This window comes from Macrobrachium rosenbergii, chromosome 26 (genome assembly GCF_040412425.1).
Source record: "Macrobrachium rosenbergii isolate ZJJX-2024 chromosome 26, ASM4041242v1, whole genome shotgun sequence".
Taxonomy (NCBI): domain Eukaryota; kingdom Metazoa; phylum Arthropoda; class Malacostraca; order Decapoda; family Palaemonidae; genus Macrobrachium; species Macrobrachium rosenbergii.
The window spans coordinates 114,151-136,007 of record NC_089766.1 but is presented as its reverse complement, the minus strand read 5'-3'; the positions used below and the strand labels follow the sequence as shown (position 1 = coordinate 136,007).

The 21,857-nt window shown below is 37.4% G+C and overlaps 2 protein-coding genes across 2 annotated transcripts; one reads left to right on the top strand and one right to left on the bottom strand.

The window, feature by feature from the left end:
* Window positions 1-302: 302 nt before the first annotated feature.
* LOC136852868 (carbohydrate sulfotransferase 14-like) lies at window positions 303-12,690 on the top strand. The gene is given in 7 exon segments (XM_067127772.1): window positions 303-1,121; window positions 3,351-3,479; window positions 4,683-4,816; window positions 8,535-9,174; window positions 9,177-9,228; window positions 11,385-11,556; window positions 12,005-12,690. Coding segments are annotated over 7 exon segments (1,749 nt in total). The 5' UTR covers window positions 303-1,102; the 3' UTR covers window positions 12,608-12,690.
* Window positions 12,691-18,152: 5,462 nt separating this feature from the next.
* Window positions 18,153-19,055, bottom strand: LOC136852674 (uncharacterized). The gene has a single exon (XM_067127585.1). The coding sequence runs from the start codon at window positions 19,053-19,055 to the stop codon at window positions 18,153-18,155; it is 903 nt and encodes a 300-aa protein (XP_066983686.1).
* Between the last annotated feature and the right edge of the window lie 2,802 nt (window positions 19,056-21,857).

Sequence of the window (21,857 nt, the reverse complement as noted above, 5' to 3'; positions counted from 1 at the left end):
AATTTAGTTGACGGTTAGTGAATTTCAGTCGCTTTTACGGACTCATTAAACGTTTACATTGTGACGTAAATGTGTTACTGCGTATTTATTGACCGTTAAACGGGTGTTTGATGTATATTTCAAGAGTATATGTATCGTTGAATCGTCAGGAATATTAATATAACGAAAAAAAGACTGACTAGCAATGGCGCCCCCGTATCAAACCTGCCAGTTGTGGATTTTCTCACACAATTCTTTTTTTCTTTCTTCGTCATCCCAAGGTTATCGCATTCTACCGCATGTAGTTTCACAAGCCGCGACGCAGTTTAAACCCTAAACTCCACAAAGGAGGGACAGATAAACCGTTAAAACGACCCTGTCTCCGCTGAAACGAGAAAAAACCCTTTCCAGAATTCGGGAAATCGGCATCTCGCTGCTGGGGTCGGTCCGGGAGAGGGTATACTTACCCATCTCATCTGGGGTCAAGCCAGACCGAACGACGTCCCTCACTCACTCTACCGTTAGGAAAATCGACCGTCGATCGATTTCCCGGGAAAATGTGATGGATTGGACCGTTAGTTTCGACTCGTGGTGATCGCTCAGTGATCGACGAATGCCCCGTGAGGCGCTGGAAGATGTGACTTCGGATTTAAGTGTCGTTTTAAAGGTGTTTTAGTCGAGTGTTTTATAAAGTGTCCGGCCATACCTAGGCGCGTAGTGAGGGTACCCTGCTGGTCAGGACTCAGGAGAGAGAGAGAGGAAGAAAAAGAGAGATTTCGACAGCGCCCGGAGAAAAATGGCCCGGTTGCCGTTCGACATTTAAAAGGCAAAAGATATTGCCCAACTGCAGTTTATTTCACTCTCCAAGATGGTGGAGCTTTTGCTCCATGTTGTGAGTCTTGGAGTCGCATTGAATATCGAGAGAAGACCACCACTCCAGATCTTTTTTATGTACTTCTCGAGTTCGTAAAACTGAAACTGGTTTTTAAGTTTTATTTTTTAGTTTTTGTTTTTTTTTTTAAAGTAAACGAGAACCGGGAAGTGAGAATTTGTTTGTGGGTGCTTGTGAGAAAGGAATTCGAAAGTCTTTATGCTTCTAATACGGGCGTGAACCGGATAAATAATGATTAAAATTATACGAGGTAAGTGTCTTGATGGCGTGTGGGTCAAGTTTTTTGTGTTCTTCACACACCACATCCACACACAGGTATATATATATATATATATATATATATATATATATATATATATATATATATATATATATATATATATATAGATATATGCTAACAAACTATTTATACATTACGATATTCATTTTTAAATTCTACCCAAAATAATTCTATAATAATGATTACTTACCATTGTCATTGTTACTATTATAAAATAATGATTAATCAACTATTTACATGACTTAGAAAATATGTTTGGCCTGACCTCCTGCAACTGTGCACCTCTCTCTCTCTCTCTCTCTCTCTCTCTCTCTCTCTCTCTCTCTCTCTCTCTCTCTCTCTCGACGAAGCCAGCTTATATTTCTCTTAATTGCTTCGTTATTGTGTGGTTAAAAACTCTGATAAATCTCTCTCTCTCTCTCTCTCTCTCTCTCTCTCTCTCTCTCTCTCTCTCTCTCTCTCTCTCTCTCTCTCTCTCTCTCTCATTGTATAATCTCTATTCTTGCTTTCGCTAGGTAACCTATGCGTTTGGGTGGAGTGACTATGGGTAGCTTAAGGATGTGGGTAATTGAGGTCATGGGTAGCGTGTGGGTGTGGGTATTTGCGGGGTATGGGTAACGTGTGGGTGTGGATATTTGGGGGTATGGCTAGCTTGTGGGTGTGGGTATTTGGGGGTATGGCTAGCGTGTGGATATGGGTATTTGGGTGGATGGGTAGCGTGTGGGTGTGGGTATTTGGGGGTATGGGGAGCGTGTGGGTGTCGGTAGGTATAGGGAGCGTGTGGGTCTTTGTGTGTATGGATAGCATGTGTGTGTGGGTATTTGGGGGTATGGCTAGCACGTGGGTGTGGGTATTTGGGGGTACATGGCGCGTGTGGGTGTGGGTATTTGGTGGATGGGTAGCGTGTGGGTATTTGGGGGTATGGGGAGCGTGTGAATGTGGGTAGGTACAGGGAGCGTGTGGTCGTGGGTAGGTACAGGGAGCGTGTGGTCGTGGGTAGGTATAGGGAGCGTGTGGGTATTTGGGGATATGGGTAGCGTGTGGTTGTGGGTATTTTGGGTATGAGTAATGTCTGGATGCCCTCCTTTCGTCCTCCAAATTACATATTCCGTCCTCGTGGGAAAAAAGATTGCCCGTGAGAATTGTTTTTTTATTATTATTATTTTTGTCATAAAGAACTGAACCACAGACACACTTTTGTAAACAAATCTTCCTCTTCTTTCTCCTTTTCAGTAGAATTCCTGGCCTCGATCCGGACTCGTTGTCAAGACCTGAGTGTAATTCTATCTGGTGTCTGTGTAGCCCTGCGCTGGGAGCAAAGGTGTTATTCTTGACACTCTCTCTCTCTCTCTCTCTCTCTCTCTCTCTCTCTCTCTCTCTCTCTCTCTCTCTCTCTCTCTCTCTCTCTCTCTCTCTCTCTCTCAGGGATGAGGGTACTATACCCCCTGTTTATTCTCTACACTAGTTGGGACCTGCTAAAGGGTCAACAATGAATTTTCTTGATAAAGGGGCTGGGATCCCTTCTCCCTCATGGGATCAAACTCGGGGTCTCTCACTGGTGTGAAGAGAGGTCATTCACTCAAATGTATGGTGTTGTACACTGTCATTTACGTAGTGTATATTTGAAGTGTATGTGTATATATTGTATAATGTAATGCATGAAATCTGGAAGGGTGTATGCATGTATATATACACTCTAATATACAAATTTATAGCCTAAATATTTTTATAGTTTTACACAACAATTTATTTAGTATATACATAAAAATGTATGATGTATACTGTATAATATAATGTATGAAATCTGGAGTGTGTATGTATGAATGTATACATATATAATGTTAACAGACAAATGTATATAGTATACTTTTATAAACATGTCATTATAGAGGTCCTCTCAAATACACCTTCCTCTATCCACATGTATAATGTATAACGTATGATATATACTGTGTAATGTATGACGTATATTGTATAATGTAATGCATGTAACCTGAACGCCTATGTTAATTGTTAATTTACACATGTATATAGGCCTGTATATTTTATAAAAACATTATAACACAGAGAGGTCATCTCAAATTCACCTTCCTTACTCCACCCTTAACTCAAAGCACGTACACACACACACACAAGTACCCACAAAGTCGCTCGTTGTGCCCAGCGCCGTTTTATTGAGACTCCCTTTTTGTCTTCCAGGATGGCGGGTCCTCCGTGTGGGTCGAGGAAGGGTTGTCAGGGTGTTGATGGTCGTCCTCCTGCTGATTCTCGCCTGGCAGAGTCTCCTGTCGAGAAGCCACATCAAAGAGTCTGCAAAGACGCTCACCGGTGAGATGCCTATTTTGGCTGTCACGGCGTGGATGATTCTGGATGAGTCTGGATGATCAGTTTAAGTGCAAAGGATGCTGCTTATTGGATGTATGTTGGAAGGTGGTATGGTAATGTATGGATGTACATGATTATGTGATCTGTATACAGAGTAATTGTTGATTTCCAAAGTGTGGATGAGTGTGGATGACAAGTTGGGTGCGAAGGCTGCTGCTATTTGGATGTATATTGGATGATCATATATGGTTGTGTGAAGTCTTTGGATTTGTATACAGTAGAGTTGATGATTTCCAAAGAGTGGATGATTCTGGTTGAGTCTGGATGACATGTTGAGTGCAAAGGATGCCATTGGTTGGATGTATATTGGATGATGATGTGTGATTGTACATGGGTACATGATTTATATACAGTATAATTGTTGATTTCCAAAGCATGGATGAGTGTTGATGACAGTTTGGATGTGATCTGGATGCTTGGTGGATAATGGGGGAGGGATATGGGGTATCTGAATGAATGTGGGGGATGGTTTGGATGCTCACCGGTAAGATGCTTATGACTCTAGGGATGTGGATGAGTCTGGATGAATATGGATGAGTGTAAATGAAAATGTGGTGTGTGCAAAGAATGCTGCTTGTTGGATGTAGAGTGGATGGTTGTTTTGATTTGTATAAAGATTAAGCGATGCTGGATGACGAGTTGGGTGCAACGGATGCTGGTAGTTGGATGTTTATTGGATGATGGGATGGTGGTGTATGGTTGTACATGATGATGTGAGCTGTTTACAGTGTAATTGATGTTTTCCAAAGTGTGGATGAGTTTGGATGACAAGTTGGGTACAAAGGATGGTGCTGGTTGGATGTATATTGGATGGTGATGTATGGGTGTACTAGATTATGTGATCTGTGTACAGTGTAATTGTAGATTCCCTTGCACTTACGTAATTTACATAAATAAACACTATAATATTTGTTAGAAGCTTGAATTTGAAGTCATTGGCCCATATGGGCTTACTCATCATGAATAGGGGTTTTTCTTCTGAATAATAATAATAATAATAATAATAATAATAATAATAATAATAATAAAGTGCATGACTAACTGGTAAAATCTTGGTAAGAATTAATCAATATGTTCTGACTTACGTATAGAAACGCTGAATAGATTTTACATCTCAGATCCACCTAAGACCTTCAACTCTTTCAGGCGTAGAAGGGCGGACGAAGGACCCAGATATGCAGGTCCAAGCTCCTGCAGAAGAAATGAAATCGAGTGCCATGCCCGCTAAGCGTCAGGTAGTTGCCCCAGACCAGCCCCACCTACAGGAGGAGGCAAATAATGTAAGCCTTTTGGGCGGGTGAGATGTTTCTATGTTGCCAGTGAGTAGGGGGTGTTCAAACAAGAGTGTGTTTTCTTGGTAGGTGGTAGGTATTAGGTGAGTATTCCAGCCTGTCGTAATTTAGGCATCAAAGAACATGGCCCTCCCTGCACCCTGGCTGTTCATGTAGTTTTATAAACTGCTGCACAGTGAAGTGGGCACATTTTTTTATACCCACATAGCAGAATTGGCACTACTCAGATTTAGAAACCACGTAGCACCCATTGATTTCTTAAATTCCTTTTTATAGAGGCACAGTGAATGGGAAGATTTTTTTTATAAATTTGTTTGATGAATTGAAATAATGCATTTACTCAGTAACACTTGGTTGACTATTAGAAGTTAGTTCCACCAAACTCCCAAGTCACATTTGTGACTGAACTTCTGACCAGTTCCATCATTTGCTTTTCCAGATTTCAGTAAATTGCCCAGTCTTGGTTTAAAAGACCCTTTGCAGGGGTAGTACCATCTATACACCTCACACGGTGCACTGTAGGCATTACTTAAGGTACTGTGCAATGCCCCTTTGGCCCGTAGCCACAGCCCATTTCATTCTTTCTACTCTACCTCCTCTTATTTGCTTTCCTTCATTTTACTTTTCCAACCTCTCCTAACAATTGTTTCATCTTGTGATTGTGAGATTTTCTTCCTGTTACACCTTTCAAACATTTTTATTCTGTTTCCCTTCCAGTACTTAATGACCTCATAGGTCCCAGTGATTTGACTTTGGCCTGAATTACATTCCATTCCATTCCATTGATACTAACATGTTCAGTTTTTGGAAAAATACGTGCGTATTCTCAGCATGTAACCAAAAATTGCATTTGTCCTCTAGAAATATTCTAAAATAGGCTTTGAATCATTAAGTAACCAACATTAATTCAAGCATTGATAGAATCACTCAAAATATTCCAATCGAAAGTAATCTCAGTCGCTTGATATAACACCTCCAACCACATATGACTCATACATTTCAAGTCGCGAATCATGCCAAGTAACCTGAGGTATTCTTTTATTTGAGGGACAGGTCTGTGATCAAGTAAGAGGAAAGTCCATGAGTATGAATTTATAGTCCATTTTGAGGGTTCTGTCTATTCAAAAACTGTGTGAAAAGAAGCAAAAAAAACTGTTTTATGATCTGTGTCATCTCGTTTTGTTTTTAAACACATTTACAGATGCAGATTCTTGCATTCATCTTGACTTGTAAGTGAGGACATATCAGGTATTTCTGTGTCAAGCCAAGTCAGTTTTTTTCCGCTTTATTTCTTCCATCATTCGTCTGTAATTGTTAGAATTATTAGCTTTTCTTCTTCATTATGTTGTTCATTCCCATGTATATGCAGACCAGGGACATCTTGTTAGGAATGTAGGCAAAGGAAGCTATTTTTTACCCCTAAGGAGGTCAGGGTCAGGTTTCATTGGACCGTGGTCTGAGAGATGATCATGTTTCATTCTCTCTCTCTCTCTCTCTCTCTCTCTCTCTCTCTCTCTCTCTCTCTCTCTCTCTCTCTCTCTCTCTCTCTCTCTCTCTCTCTCTATGTACCAATTTGATGCCCTCAATTCAGGTATAAAAAAAAAATTAACTATAATACATTCCCAGGGACAAATGGAATAGTGCCATTCAGTGCCTGTTTAACAAAACATGTTAATCAGTGACTGACTTATTTACTTTAATGAACAGTGACAGAGAAAATTTTGTCTGGAATTTTCTTGTGTGCAAAATTCCAGTTCTCAAACCCAGCAAGCTGTAGTTGGTACTTGACAACAGGGTAGTCACTATGTCTGGACAGACCAGGGTCCTGGGACAGACGAGAACTTCTTGATGTTGCGATACCAGTATTGACTGCAACCTCCGTCAGTCTTAATGCAAAACATTTTATTAAACAAATGTTCACATTCATCAGAAGAATGTCACATTCAACCAGCAATAAGCAGAAGATATCTCGTTAATTCAGCAGACTTTCACACAGCACAGGTTGCAGACAGGGAAAGTATGAGGTACAACTTTCAATAACTGGATGAGGATGGTCACGTATCGGGTTTCCTATCTGCCCGAAGGTTGAAACTTGATTTGTGTGTCTATACTGTGCTGGCTGTGTACTAGGTACATAGAGGGTCATTTAATGAAGGATTTTGTCTGTTTTTTATTTCTTTTGCTCTATCAAGGCATCTTTCTAATTAGCCATTAAAGTGAAATTATTTCAGAATTCTTGAATTAGTATTATTGCCCAGTTTTCAAAATGAAACCATTGATTCATTGAAATTCAAGCTTCCGAAGAATATGGTGTTCATTAGAAAGAAAGAAGTAACAGAAGGTCATGGAAAATAGAGAAATGAGAGAAAACTTATTCAAAAGAGATAGTAAATTAACAAACTGTTTAAATAAATAGAAAAATGTGAGTAAATGATTAAAATACAAGAATAATACATGTACAGTATTCTAGGTCTTTGAGAAAGCAGTACTGTACTTATACTTGTAAAACTTATTTCATTTTTCTGTATAATATTCTTAGTTTTGTAAGGCAATACAGCACTAAGATATTTAGAAGATAGATCAAATATATCTTCAAAAATAAAATTGAGATGATATAATGATCACATGCTTTAGGATAAGACATAAATATATTGCACATATTTACAAGTAAATATGTGCTGCATTGTACTCTGCAATAACATGATTTTGTTGTACAGTTAATATAAAGCTATTTTTTCGTGTCCTTATCGTAAGGAGATTGTTTTTCTATTAAGTCATGAAACACAGTAATGAAAAAGTTACAACATACTCAATAGATCCTTGTGAGTAATACCCCAACTTAATGTATTGATGTACTTACCATTTACATTTTTATCATTATTTTTTGTTACAATGCCATTTCAGATGTGATTCATTTTTAGATAAATCACTCAAATTGAATGTTGAGTGTAAAGTATACAGGTTAGTGTAGGTTATAAACTGCATGGAATTGCTGGTAGCTACAAGGTGTCTAGGAAATATTTAAGTGTAGGCTATAATGAAAGGGTCTTTGTTACTTAACAGACTTTGTTCCTCACAGAAATCTAGAAAATATTCAAGTGTCGGCTGTGATAAAAGGGTCTTTGTTACATACAGAAATCTAAAAAATATTCAAGTGTAGGTTAAGATATGAGGTCTGTGTTACTTAACAGACATTGTTAATCACAGAAATCTAGAAAATATTCAAGTGTAGGTTAAGATATAAGGGCTTTGTTACTCACAGAAATCTAGAAGATATTCAAGTGTAGGTTAAGATATAATGTTATTGTTACTTAACAGACATTGTTACTTACAGAACTCTAGAAAACATTTCAGACTTGGACAGAAATCTAGAAAATATTCAAGTGTAGGCTATAATAAAAGGGTCTTTGTTACATAACAGACTTGTTACTTTCAGAAATCTAGAAACTATTCAAATGTATGCTCTGATATAGTTCTTTGTTACTTAACAGACTTTGTTACTTGCAGAAATCTAGAAAATATTCAAGTGTAGGCTGTAATAAAGAGTCTTTGGTACTTAACAGACCTCCATACTTATCAGAGAGCCAGACCCCAAAGGCATCTATTAAGTTGAGGAGTAATTGTAGTAAGAAGTTCATGAACATAGTCTTATGTGTGCAGCTCCTTAGATAATTTCTTGAAGTTTTAAAATAGCTCCTCATTCCAGGCTGACAACCAGTGGAAGAATCGCGAGGACGTCCTCAGAGAAAGTGACAACATCAACCCAAGATACAACATGAAGGCCGTGAAAGAGAAGATCCAAGACCTCCGCCCCAACCCCGTGAGGAACCAGCACTTCATCCAGCAGAGTGCCCTCGATCTGATGGAGGACGTCCAGCAGGAGGGGGAAGATGATGATGAGGACGACGAGTATGAGGAATACAGAGACGAGGCGCAGGACGAAAACGACAAGTGGAACGGGAGGAACAGAGACGACAATGCTGACAACAATGCAATCGAAGAGCAGGACGATGTTGCAAACGAAGACTTTGGTCTAGAGGACGTGGGAGGCGAGAAGCTCGAGAAGAACGAAGGCGACGACGATGGGAATAAAGCCAGGCCGAAGAGGAAGAAGAAGGAAAAGAAGGAGTTGGAGGGTGATGAAGAAGGGGCCGTGGAGTTTGGGGAGCTCATTGGAGAGAGGAAGAATGTGGAAGATGATAATAAAGAAGAGGTGAAGAGCTCTTTCAGGAAGGACAACCACTTCGACATGGACGCCACTGAGAAGGACATGGCCCAACGCAGGGCGAGAATTGAAGAGGTCTGTGCCAGGCATGGCATAGGGCCCCACGCTCCTGCCGGGGGAAGCCCATTATGAGGCACCCTCCCACGCCCAATTATGATGTCTTTTACATTGACAAGTAAGGATTGATTCTCCAAATGTTCTCGAGTCTCTTGGTGAGGTAGAAATGGTAGCGTTTGATCAGGATGTCAAGTAGAGTATCTTCACGCTTTTTACAACTGGTTAGCCTCCAATGAGTAGGAGATTTGAGGTTTCCATATAAGAAAACTCTCTCTGATGCCGTTCTTTATTCTAAATCTGAGGTCTAACATTATTGGCGTTGGATTTTGGAATAATGTTTTGTGTTCATGTACTTCCCTCTGCATGAGGTATTTGTTTATGGTATTTATTTATTTATTTTCTCTTTTCTAATAACTGATCTCTTCATTCTGTATTTCCTAGTACCTTTTGTCACTTTTTTTCAAATTAACATCATATTTGGAAGCTTGAATTTCAAGTTAATGGCCCCTGTTGGATTGTTCCAAATGAATAGGATTCATCTTTGAATAATAATAATAATAATAATAATGATTATTTACTTATATAGTACTAGTGTTGTGTATGGTTACATATGCATAGTTTTTTCCATCCTCTTATTCTGTGCTACCATGAATCATTACCACTTTTAAGGGTGTACAAGGCTTCCAAAACAGTACACCTACATGAAAAAAGTGTTTCTCCATTCACTTCTCATTCATTTATATTCAGTAATTGTTTGTTTGTTCTATACTAGTAAATTTTTTGCCCAGTACTTAATGAAACCTGAATTATATATTATGTTAACAGACAACATAAAATTAGTATTGATCTTTAGGAAGAAATGTTCAAGAATACCATATGACAATAGAACTGCAGATTTGCACATTATTTGTCTTTTAAATATTCTGCAATATTGAATGTGCATCAGTCACTTTCTCTTCTACCCATGCCATTTGTAATTCCAAGTTTACCTGACCCCATGAATCAGTACTTAAGCAATGTTGATCTATTTTGAGTGCTTTTATATAGGCTTCAAGTGTTAAAAAACTTTTTTTTTATGCAGTGGCATTGTTAAGGAAGCCTTGAAATTAGTAATGATGTATGGTAACATATTGCTTTGCTGTTTACTGCCCTTTATAATTCCTCAAGGTATTTGTGTGATGGACCACTGATGAATAAGGAACCAGTCAGTGGTACTATCTTCTGTACTTAATCATAATGCTTGCTTAGGCCACCATGACATACCCACCAATTATACTTTGTAACCTGTATCTTATGGTTTTATCAAATTCAATTGTTTTGTATGCTTTGAGCAGTATGTTTCAGTCTCAGTTTTTTTGCTCTGTATTTGACAGTTTGTGGACCAATTCAGTCTTGTTTTTGTAGTTTCCAAGTGCATAAGCATGATTGTTCTTCTATGTCGTACATAGCAGATGTCAGGTCACTTCTTTCCAATGGTACTCCGTAAGTTGATGTCAGCTATCTGTATAGCTTGCCCAGACCAAACATTTTAACAGTAGTGCTTGTAAATTTATTGAAATTCAAGTTGCTATCATGCAGGCATTGTCCCAAACTGTGGCATAGCTTAGTAGCCAGTGATAGCTTGATTTTTTATTGTAGTAGTTTTTGGGAAGTTATATTTACTTGGATTTCCTGGTTTGATACCAGTCTGATTAGTTGGATGTCTTAGAAAACCTTCATGGTAACATAAACTTAAGCATTAATGGCCACCAAAGCCTAGACATGACCCTCAGGGCATGGCATAATGCAGAAGTACATTGGACTTGCAAATACATCTAAACTTCTAAGAGGCTAGAATAAGCTTAGCTTTTTAGTATATTCCTTCCAAAATATTTACAGTCGATTTTATACTTTGAATTTAGCTCCAGGTATCGTTGCTTAATTATCAAAATGCTGGGATCTTTATGTAACATTTTTACAATCTAATTCTAGAGTAGTTACTGAAAGTGATATAACTGCAGTACTCTGCCAGTCAAGAAAAGCTTTTAAGTGTCAATTGATATTCTTTTATTTTGCTTGTGTTTCAAGTTATTGTTTTCATTTATATTGATATTTTTCATTTTTCCTCATGAACATTTTGTAAATCATTGGTTCCATTTTGAAAAGTACAGTGTATCACCTGTTTTCATTACATTTTATAAGTTTGTTGCAGAAAGCTGTGTAAATAATAGAATGAGTTGACTGTAAAAAAGTAGGTTTATATAAGAAGATTAAAAAAATGCTTACTTTCTTCAGGCGTGAGGAATTGGCTTGGTGCCCCATCTACAAGGCAGCTTCAACATCCTGGCTTTACAATTTCATCAAACTTGGTGGCGTTGAAGAATCTGAAGTGAAAAATGCCAAAGAACAGGTGTCGACTATAGCCAGGAGAATCTGGCCACCCTTGCCTTACGAAGATGCTGAGCAGGTGAGTTGGAAGAACTTTGTGGAGGGTGGTTAGGGAAGATTTTGCCTTAGATGCCAGTGCTGAATGACCTCATAGGTCCCAGCTCTTGGCCCTTGGCCTAAATTTATATTCCATTCCAGTCAAACATTGGTCTGAATATAGAGTATTAATTTCTGTATAACAGTTTGCAAGTATGTTAAGTCTCAGAAACAAAGCCTTGAAACTGATACAATAAAAGATTCTTCAATATTTTAATTTTGTCCTGTTGTTAGGTATTTAAACAGGTTGCAATGTATTATGTAAAAACTGATATATTCATTAAGAACATAAACCTCTTGTTCCAGCCTAATGAAAGTTTAGAATGTTAATTCAGTGTTCAGCTTCAACTATTCATCAGTGATAGCATAATGGTCTCTTTTGTGTTGCATTGTTAATTAATAATTATCAAACAACTGCTACAATTTTCCAGGCACTTGAAACTTGCTTGAAGTTTATGATTGTACGACATCCCTTCGAGAGGCTGGTCTCCGCGTACCGCGACAAACTGGAAAACACCAACATCGGCCAAGAACACGGCGTCGAGCACTTCTACAAGAAGTATGGACGCAAGATCGTAGAGAAATACCGCCCAGCAGGTCAGGGTCTCCCTGCAGTGCGATATTCCCAGGACATGGACGACCCGAGCATACCCGCTCCCAAAGGGGTGGAGCCAACATTCGAAGAATTTGTCAAGTACCTCTCGGAAACAGACTTGGTGTACTATGCGGATGACCACTGGATGCCCTACTACCTTTATTGCACTCCTTGTCTCCTGGATTACGATGTCATTGCCAAATTTGAGACCCTAGAGAGGGACCAGAACTACGTCGTACTTAAGAAGCGTCTCGGCAACAGGATCAAGCCCACTTGGAAACACCTCACGAAGGGGGTGAAGACTTCCGACACCGTCCGTAAATACTTCGCCACCATCACCAAGAAGGATCTGATGGCTCTTTATGAAAAGTATAGAATAGACTTTGAGTTATTTGATTACTCTGTGGATGAGTACTTAGAATACGTCAGAGACTCTTAGTGATGTGTATTCTCTGCGTCACTATTTTCAGGGGAATTCAATATGCTTTTGGATACGCTTTTCTCTAGTAAATATATATTTATCGGCGCGTTTTATTCCATCCGAGTTCTGGGTGAGAGAGTAGCGAGGTGTGGAAAAACTGTTTGGAATGCATTTCGATGTTATCTACTCGACAGTGTGACTTGGACATTTTTGCTGTGTGACACTGAGTGCTCTGGAATGGAGTCAAAATGGTCCTGCCTCTTCTGTGAATATTACTCTTCCCAGGAGACATATTATATAATATAAGGACCCACTTTCAATCTATAACTATTCCACAAACCTACAATATTGACCTTGGTAAGCCATTGGTATGTTCAGAAGACTAGATTGACCTGAAATATCAAGACTGTTGGGTGATGTGGTGATAGAGCAGGAGACCTATTAAGTTATTATTTTTTATTTCAGACTTCTTTGTGTACAATACGTCAGCAACGGGAAAGTATTTCCTAAAGTTCTTTTTAGTTTGACTGGACGCGTTAAGGAGACTAGGGAATGTCTGTACATTACACATTTCACAGTCCTGCGTAAGTACAGTGCTTCGCAAATTTATGAAGTGTTGGTCATGTAGATAAAATTTTATAATCACAGAATATCAGGCTGCATTTTAGCATCTTTCTAATCTTTTTTTAATAAATTAGGTCTTGAGTATTTCAATGCTTTAACAGCCAAAAGACTTTCTTGTTGGGTATTGGCTTTGCAAGAGTCTGCAGTCTCAGGAGTTGTGATATGAACTTAGTGTGGTCTTTACATCACAATACCCCTCTGATTTGATTGATTTAACTTTTTTCGAAAATGGTATATAGTACAAACAGTATCTTTTTTGTTAATTTTTGTTCTATATTTGATTGTAATGACCATTTCATTTCTCTTAATTTCTCATATCGAACATTGAGAGTCTGTTCTGCGGACATGTCCTACATAAGGCAATGTCCATTCTGCCATGTTTCATAGAAATGTGTGGACACTGTGTAAGCTGTTCCCTGCTCAAGAGTATACGTGTGTGTGTGTGGCATGAAAGAGGAATAAGGAAAAAGGATAAGATAAAGAGCAGGAATAATAATAAAATGATACATGTTACAATAATACCACACTTAGTGTTTGTTAAAAAATTAGTGAACGCATTCAGTCCTGGATTTACAAGTTGGTCGAAGGTCAAGTCCTTTTTAACCACTCTCTTTCACCACCACATGCAGTCATGAAAATTTATATCAGTTTTTTACAGTAAGAAGTGAAAATAGAACTAGAGATATAATAAATTAACTGCTCAGGTTAAAGGTTACTATCATAATTCCTTGGTACCCCCTGTCATAAGTGTTTAGTTCTTAAAAGGAATAAGTCTGCTTTTTTCTGAGAAACATACGAGATTCTTACAATCTACTCTCTACAGGAGATTATCCACGTCCAAATTTTCTCGCTTAGTTCCTCCCCAGGCAGACAAAATGTGGGTGAATATCTTGGAATCGGTTGTGTAAAGCAACCTTATCATTTGCATTACATTTTTTAATGAAACTGAATTGTCAGTAAGGCTTCGGTAAGTTCTTCGTACATTGTTGCTTGCCTTCTCTGCCATTTCTTGCCCAGTAAGGGCGATGCCTCCAGTGGTGTGATTTGTGCGACACCCGAAGTTCTTTGCTACTCTGTTCAGTCCCCATAACTTTTTCTCTCTGCAGGTTGATTTCCCCTTGGAGCCCTCTTGGTTTCATTATAGTCTGTTGACTGTGTCCGTAAGGATTTTCATTGGAAGATTTAAGGATAGAAAGAAAGAATATTCATCTCTGAACCTTGCTATGGGTTGTCTTAGACTCTGTGTCCCAGATTAGACCTAGGCATTTGGTTTGCTTTCTTCTGAAGTGATCTAAGTCAGTTTTTTTAACCAATACAGTTGGGTACAGCAACTTTGGTCTGCATTAGAGATTTTGTAAAACATTACAGGTGGATGCAGCATTCTTTCCATAAAACAACTTAAAGCTTTATAGAACATTACAGTTGGATACAGCAACATTGGTTTGTAATAACTTAAATGCTTTGTTAAGCATTACAGTTGAATACAGCAACATTGGTTTGTAATAACTTAAATGCTTAGTTAAGCATTACAGTTGAATACAGCAACACTGGTTTGCAAAGCTTAAAGTTACAGTTGAATTGAGTTGTTTGTAATAATAAATGCTCTGTTCAGCATTACAGTTAAATACAGCAACACTGGTTTGCTTAAATGCTTTGTTCAGCATTGCAGTTGTGTACAGCAACATTGGTTTTATAAACTAGCATTACAGATTACTGTTTTACAAAGGTATGCTAACTAAACTAGTTTATACAGAGTACTGTAATGCATAAAAAAATGGGGTCACAAATTATACGATCACCAATACTACAAAATTTATTAATACCATCGGTTGACAAAACAAATTTAAAGAGATCAATCATGACATTTTAAGCTGCTCAAACATTATGAATTCAGTATAACTAAGAGAGTAATGTTATTGCTTGTTTTTCACGAATACAGTGCGTGAAAGCAAAAGCATTTGTATGAAAAAAAAAATCTGTTTCTGAAATATGCCTGAGATCAGGAAAGCTGACAACATTAGATGCCTGACTGATACAGAAATTAATACAAACTTCTGACAACAAGAAAGGTTACATTACAAACTGGTACAATTTCTGACAACAAGAAAGGTTACATTACAAACTGATACAATTTCGAATTTTTATTCATTTATTCATTCTTATGTTTTTATTTATTTTGATTAATTTATTTTCATTTATTTTTATGTATTTATTTATTTTTATTTATTTATTGCAATTTATTTTTTTATTTGTATTTATTTTCATTTATTTTTATATATTTTTATTTTTTTTTCTTATTTATTTATTTATTTTTATCTATTTATTGTTTTTCTGACAACAAGAAAGTGACAGAATTTCTGTTACATTACAAACTGATACAATTTCTGACAACAAGAAAGGTTACATTACAAATTGATACAAAATCTGACAACAAGAAAAGTTACATTACAAACCCATACAGTTTTCTGACAACAAGAAAGGCTACATTCCAAACTGATATATTTTCTGACTAAGAAAGGTTACACTGCAAACTGCAGAATTTCTGATATCAAGAAAGGTTACATTACAAACCGATACAATTTTTGACAGCAGGAAAGGTTACATTACAAACATACATTTTCTGACAAGAAAAGTTACATTACAAACCGATGCATTTCTGACAAGAAAAGTTACGTTACAGTTACAACCTGATACAATTTCTGACAACAAGAAAGGTTACATTGCAAACCGATACAATTTTTGACAAGAAAGGTTACATTGCAAACTGACAGAATTTCTGCCACCAAGAAAGGTTACATTACAAACTGATACAATTTCTGACATCAAGAAAGGTTACATTACAAACTAATACAATTTCTGACATCAAGAAAGGTTACATTACAAACTGATACAATTTCTGACATCAAGAAAGGTTACATTACAAACTGATACAATTACTGACAACCAGAAAAGTTACATTACAAACCAATACAATTTCTGACAACAAGAAAGGTTATGTTACAAACTGACACAGTCTCTGACAACAAGAAAGGTTACACTGCAAAACATACAAGGGTTACAAAAGTAGCAAACAATATTTCTGAAAGAAGCAATCAAAGGTTATATTATTAGCCTTAAGAATTTTGAATTTCTGTAATTAAAAACTTGACATTGAAATTTATTGTGGAAAAAAAAGTATTACTGTATTAGAACTCAATTTGTTTAAATCATCATTTATGAGATACAAAATATACCAAGCAATCATTCAATGGATTGGACAGTCCAATGCAAACCAGCCAATCAGGCAGGGGATTGGACATTCCTATGAAAACTATGAACAAAAAATTCAAGTGTGAACAAAAAAATATTAATCTTTCTGAAAGCACAAGAGTAGGCCTATGCCTTTTAGGCATAGAAAGACAATGATTTCACTTGAAAGCAGTGACTTAACCACTTATATAAACATTATTATTATTCTCTTATTTGACAAATACAGGACAAAATATATTAGAGTAATTTATATTAAAGCAAACATTACCATAGACAAGCTAAATAAAATAGAAAAATAGTTTTTCAAACAGTTTGACTTAACAGCAGCTATCTAGTAGATCACAGATGCTAAACACATGTCAATCTTGATCATTTATATAGTATTTTGGGTTACAAGTCTGTTATATAAGCAACAAATTCTTATAAGACTATCTTTAGTATATTAAAGTTTTGAGTGCCTGTAAATCTTGATAATTCTACAGTATTTTGGGTTACAAATCTGTAAATTTTAAGGAAACAAATTCTTATAAGACTATCTTTAGTAGACTGAAGTCTTGAATGCTTGTAAATCTTGATAATTATACAGTATTTTGGGTTACAAATCTATATTATGTAAGGTAGTAAATACTTATGAAGTTGAAGACTATCTCAACTCCTGATGGTGGAAAAAATTGAACAGAACATAATTATATATGAAATCAAAAAACACTTTAGACTTATTTGTACTTAAAAATGGAAAAACTGACAAAATAATATATTTATATGAAATCAAGAAACACTTTAGACTTGTTTGTACTTAAAAAAATGGAAAGATAAACATAACATAATGATATGAAATCTAGGAACACTAAACTTATTTGTCTAAATAGACAAATATAAATATATAATAATTATAAAGAGATACAAAAATAAAGTTTTTCTTAGAACTGTACAAATAATTACATAAAGACAGCCATCTTATTAATCATGTACTACAGCACATTACAAGTAAGAATCTTGCCATGTAATTTAGAAAATTTGTACTTTGTTAAAGTGATTAGGAAATTATGAGGTTACTTGTTGCCCAATCATCAGTCAATTCACTTTGATAAATTGTGCAAAACATTCCTTGAAATTTGAGTAAAACTTTCCCCTGAAATTGAGCAAAACGCTTCATGAGAACTAAGCAAAACTTTCCATGTAAAGCAAAACAAACAACCTAAAAACTGAGCAAAACTTTCCCTGCGTATTGAGGAAAATATTCCCTTGCAACTGATTAAAACATCCCCTGAAATTGAGCAAATAATTTCCTGAAATTGGGCAAAACATTCCCTGAAATTGAGCAAGCTTTCCTCTGATAATTGAGCAACACTTTCCCTGAGAATAAAGCAAAACTTTTCTTTGGAACTGAGCAAAACTTTCCCTTAGAATTGAGCAAAACTTTCCCTGAGAATTAAGCAAAACTTTCCTTGAAAATTAAGCAAAACTTTTCATTGGAACTGAAGCAAAACTTTCCCTGAGATTAAAGCAAAACTTTTCCTCAGAATTGAGCAAAAGCTTTCTCTGAGATCAAAGCAAAACTTTCCCCTCAAAACTGAGCAAAATTTCCCTGAAACTGAGCAAAACTTTCCCTGAGTGCACGACCTTGACAAAACCACCTGTACTTTCTCAAAACTCTACTGAGAGGGCACCTGGGCACTTGGTAGCCACCTTACAGTCTATGCAATGCCAACTTCATGGCCGTAATGGCCTCCTCGCGTGACTTCAGAGGCGCCTGAATGTTCTCCCAAGACAGGAAGGTCCTCCTGAGGAAGTAGAGAGAGTTCGTGCGCCTCGGAGCCCACTTGTGAGGGTACAAGACAGTAATCTCCACGACATTCTCGTGTATCATCCTGAGGGAGGTCAGGTCCCTCTGAAGCCGGAACCCGACGAGGATCGTCTTGGGTCCTATGAGGGCGTTCAAGTCCTCGATGACATCCTGTAACTTCTTCTGCACGTTTTCCAAGTCGCGTCTCCTGAGGCCGCTGATTTCAGTGTCGCAGTCCAGGATCTTGCTTTCGGGCCTGACCTTCGTCTCGTAGACGACGCTGCAGAAGGCGTCTACCAAGGACACGCTGGCGACCTCGGTGCCCTTCTCGGTATAGACGTGAGCGCACTTCAAGGCATAAATCCTCTTGGCTTGGCTCGCGTTGTTCCGCGTGGGCCTGAAGTTCTCGAGGGCCTCCGGGGGAAAGTAGCTGTGGACGTGCTGCCTGGCCGTCTTGCAAGGACTCTCCCTGGCGTTTTCCCTCCTCCCGCAGCACCTGAATTTCTTCTTGTAGGTGGTCTGGTAAGGGTGGTACCTGCAGATCTGCCTCTGAGGCCTACTCTGCTTGTCCAGTTTGAAGGCGACGCCACACCGGGTGCAGATTCTCGAACTTTGGCCCGAGAGGACTTCCGGCTCTGAACCTGAGGACTCTGAAGCCCGTGGCTCTTGCTGGGGTCGTGGCCTCTGGGAGAACCCCAGAACCGCCCTCGTGGGATGATCTGGGTGGCTCCTGGGGAAACCGTAAGATTCCAGATTGAGATGTTCGAGTTTCAGTTTCCACAGTTTCCTGTAAGTTTCCTCAGTCATGGCTGCTCGTGCATGGAGAGAAAGAGAGAAAGAGAGAGAGAGAGAGAGAAAGCATGTTAATTTCTAATGGCTAAAGGCATGACTGAATACAAGCAAAAAAGCTCGAGTCTGTCTTATGAAAACTTCAAGAGAATATGTCACTAAGATTCGGGTTGCTAGGCCTATACCCTAGTCCTACAAATTACAATAATTAAAAAAAACAACATATAATAACCACGACGAATGCATACATGAATTAAAAGCATGCGTATGTGTGCAAGCATGTGCATATTTTATACTAGCCTTTTGCTAAAGCTATGACTGAATGCAAGCAAAAGGCCCAAGTCTGAACTACTAAAATTTACCGAAAACACGTCACTGAGCCGAGATTGAAGTTGCTAGGCCTATATCCTAGACCTATAAATCGTTTAAAAACACGCTATTTTTAATATCCAAACATGCATGCTTGCGTGCGCAAGCACATCAATTTCTAATAGCTTAAGAAGGCTTGACTGAATGCAAGCAAAAAGCTAAAATCTGGCCTATGACTGAATGCAAGCAAAAGGCTCAAGTCTGTCCTGTGAAAACCTATTGTAAACCCGTCACTAAGCTGACATTAGAGTTGCTTAGGCCTATCGCCTATACTACAAATTCACAATCATTAAAAAGAAGTAATTTTTATTATCCCAAAAGCTATTTTTAAAGTATGTTATAATAACCGCATTGCTTTTTGTTATTTAAATTTCTTACTATTTTGAAACCCTTTAACAAATTGCTTTTATAGTTAACTTATGTTCAGCGATTTGGTTTTCTATATTTTTAAAATGAATTTCCTGCTGAATTTCGAAGTAATATTACCCATACTATGTACAAAGAGAGAGAGAGAGATCTGATTTGATTTGATAGCGAGAAAGGGATAAAGAGATTTGTTTTGGAGAGAGAGAGAGAGAGAGAGAGAGAGAGAGAGAGAGAGAGAGAGAGAGAGAGAGAGAAGTTGATTTAGTGGAGAGAGGGGGGGCGGGAGTTGATTTAGCGAGAAAGAGATTAGATTTGGTGGCGAGAGAGAGAAGTTGATTTGGAGAGAGAGAGAGAGAGAGAGAGAGAGAGAGAGAGAGAGAGAGAGAGAGAGAGCGAAAGCTGCTTAATTTCAGTTCATAATCTATCACATAGTCCTACGAAACACAACATTTTACAAAGAATGAAGAGTTAACGGAGAGAGAGAGAGAGAGAGAGAGAGAGAGAGAGAGAGAGAGAGAGAGAGAGAGAGAGAGAGAGAGAGGCGAGAAGACGGTAATAGTCCCACCCACCCAAACTGACCTGCTTTTGTTTGCCGGCGATATGGCAGAAAGACGTGGTGCCAAATCTGTGTAAATAACATTCAGTTTAACCATTTGTAGATTATCTGAATTAATTAATATAAAAGATTTCACGTCCATAGCTCTAAGTATTCTTATAAAAATCTTAATTTATAAACAAATTCATATCAAATTAACTCTCTGCCCATTTGGTTTGTACATGTGGCACCGTGGCATTTTACCCCCTAACCATTCACTCACCCCCAACCCTTTATACCCCTTTTCTCCCCTCCCCCCCCCCGCACGACGGAAAAGGGTTATGACAATAATTTTCCCTCCTCAAGAAATCATATTTTTAACAATTCATTTTTTCTTAACAGATATATTGTCAGACTGAAGGCTTGGTTGATTTCCAATGAAAACCTTCTCTATAGGCCTATTGGTAAGTTATTATAATCTTAATAATCTTTTATAATCTTTTCTATAGGCCTATGATAAGTCTATAACCTTATAGAATATTTATATGCACCTATTGGTAAGTCTATAACCTTCTACAATATCTGTATAAGCTTATTGATAAATCTATAACCTTCTAGAATCTTTTATATAGGCCTATGGTTAAGTCTATAATCTTCCAAACCTTTTATATACGCCTATTGGTAATTCTCTAACCTTATAGAATATTTATATACGCCTATTGGTAAGTCTATAACAACCTAATTCTTTCATATATAATAAAGTTAAGGTCAATTAGGAATAAAAGACTAATTGGCCTTAACAATATTCAATCTCGTTTATGGAAAAAATTATCAACCAGTTTCTAGTCAAAGGTAGGTCTAGGCCTATATAGTTAACATTTACGTAATATATATGTGTGTTTTAAGTACGGTCAACACGCACGGTCTAACAGAAAGCTGGGTTGAATAAAATACCTACATTTACGTACAGTCTCACTCACGCTGGCATTAATAATAATATACGTACATATACGCACTAGTACTATTGTAATAATATATGTACATTTAGATACGGTAAACTTGCACGGTTTGACAAACGCTGCCTGAAATAAAATACGTACATATACGTACCAGTCTCACAAACTGAAATTAATAAAATGCGACCATATACGTACATGCATTTGAACAAGCGTATGCGTATTAAAAAATGGGATAAATATCAAATTTACGTGAATTTTTCAACACATTAAAAACCATTAAATTATTTGACCGTCTGATGGCAACACTCAGTCGTGGGTGGTAATAAATTGCCGAAATTTGGTCTAAACAGGACCAGTCAGTATCGTCTTTAATATAAATTAATAAAAATACTAATATATATATATATATATATATATATATATATATATATATATATATACACACATATATATATATATATAAAGTATTTTTATTTAATACTAATAATGCCCCAAAATAATGCCCCATTATTAGTTATGCCCACAGCCAGACATGATTATCGTATTGGACACAACTAATAGCTGGGCATTATTTTGGGGCATTATTATTTT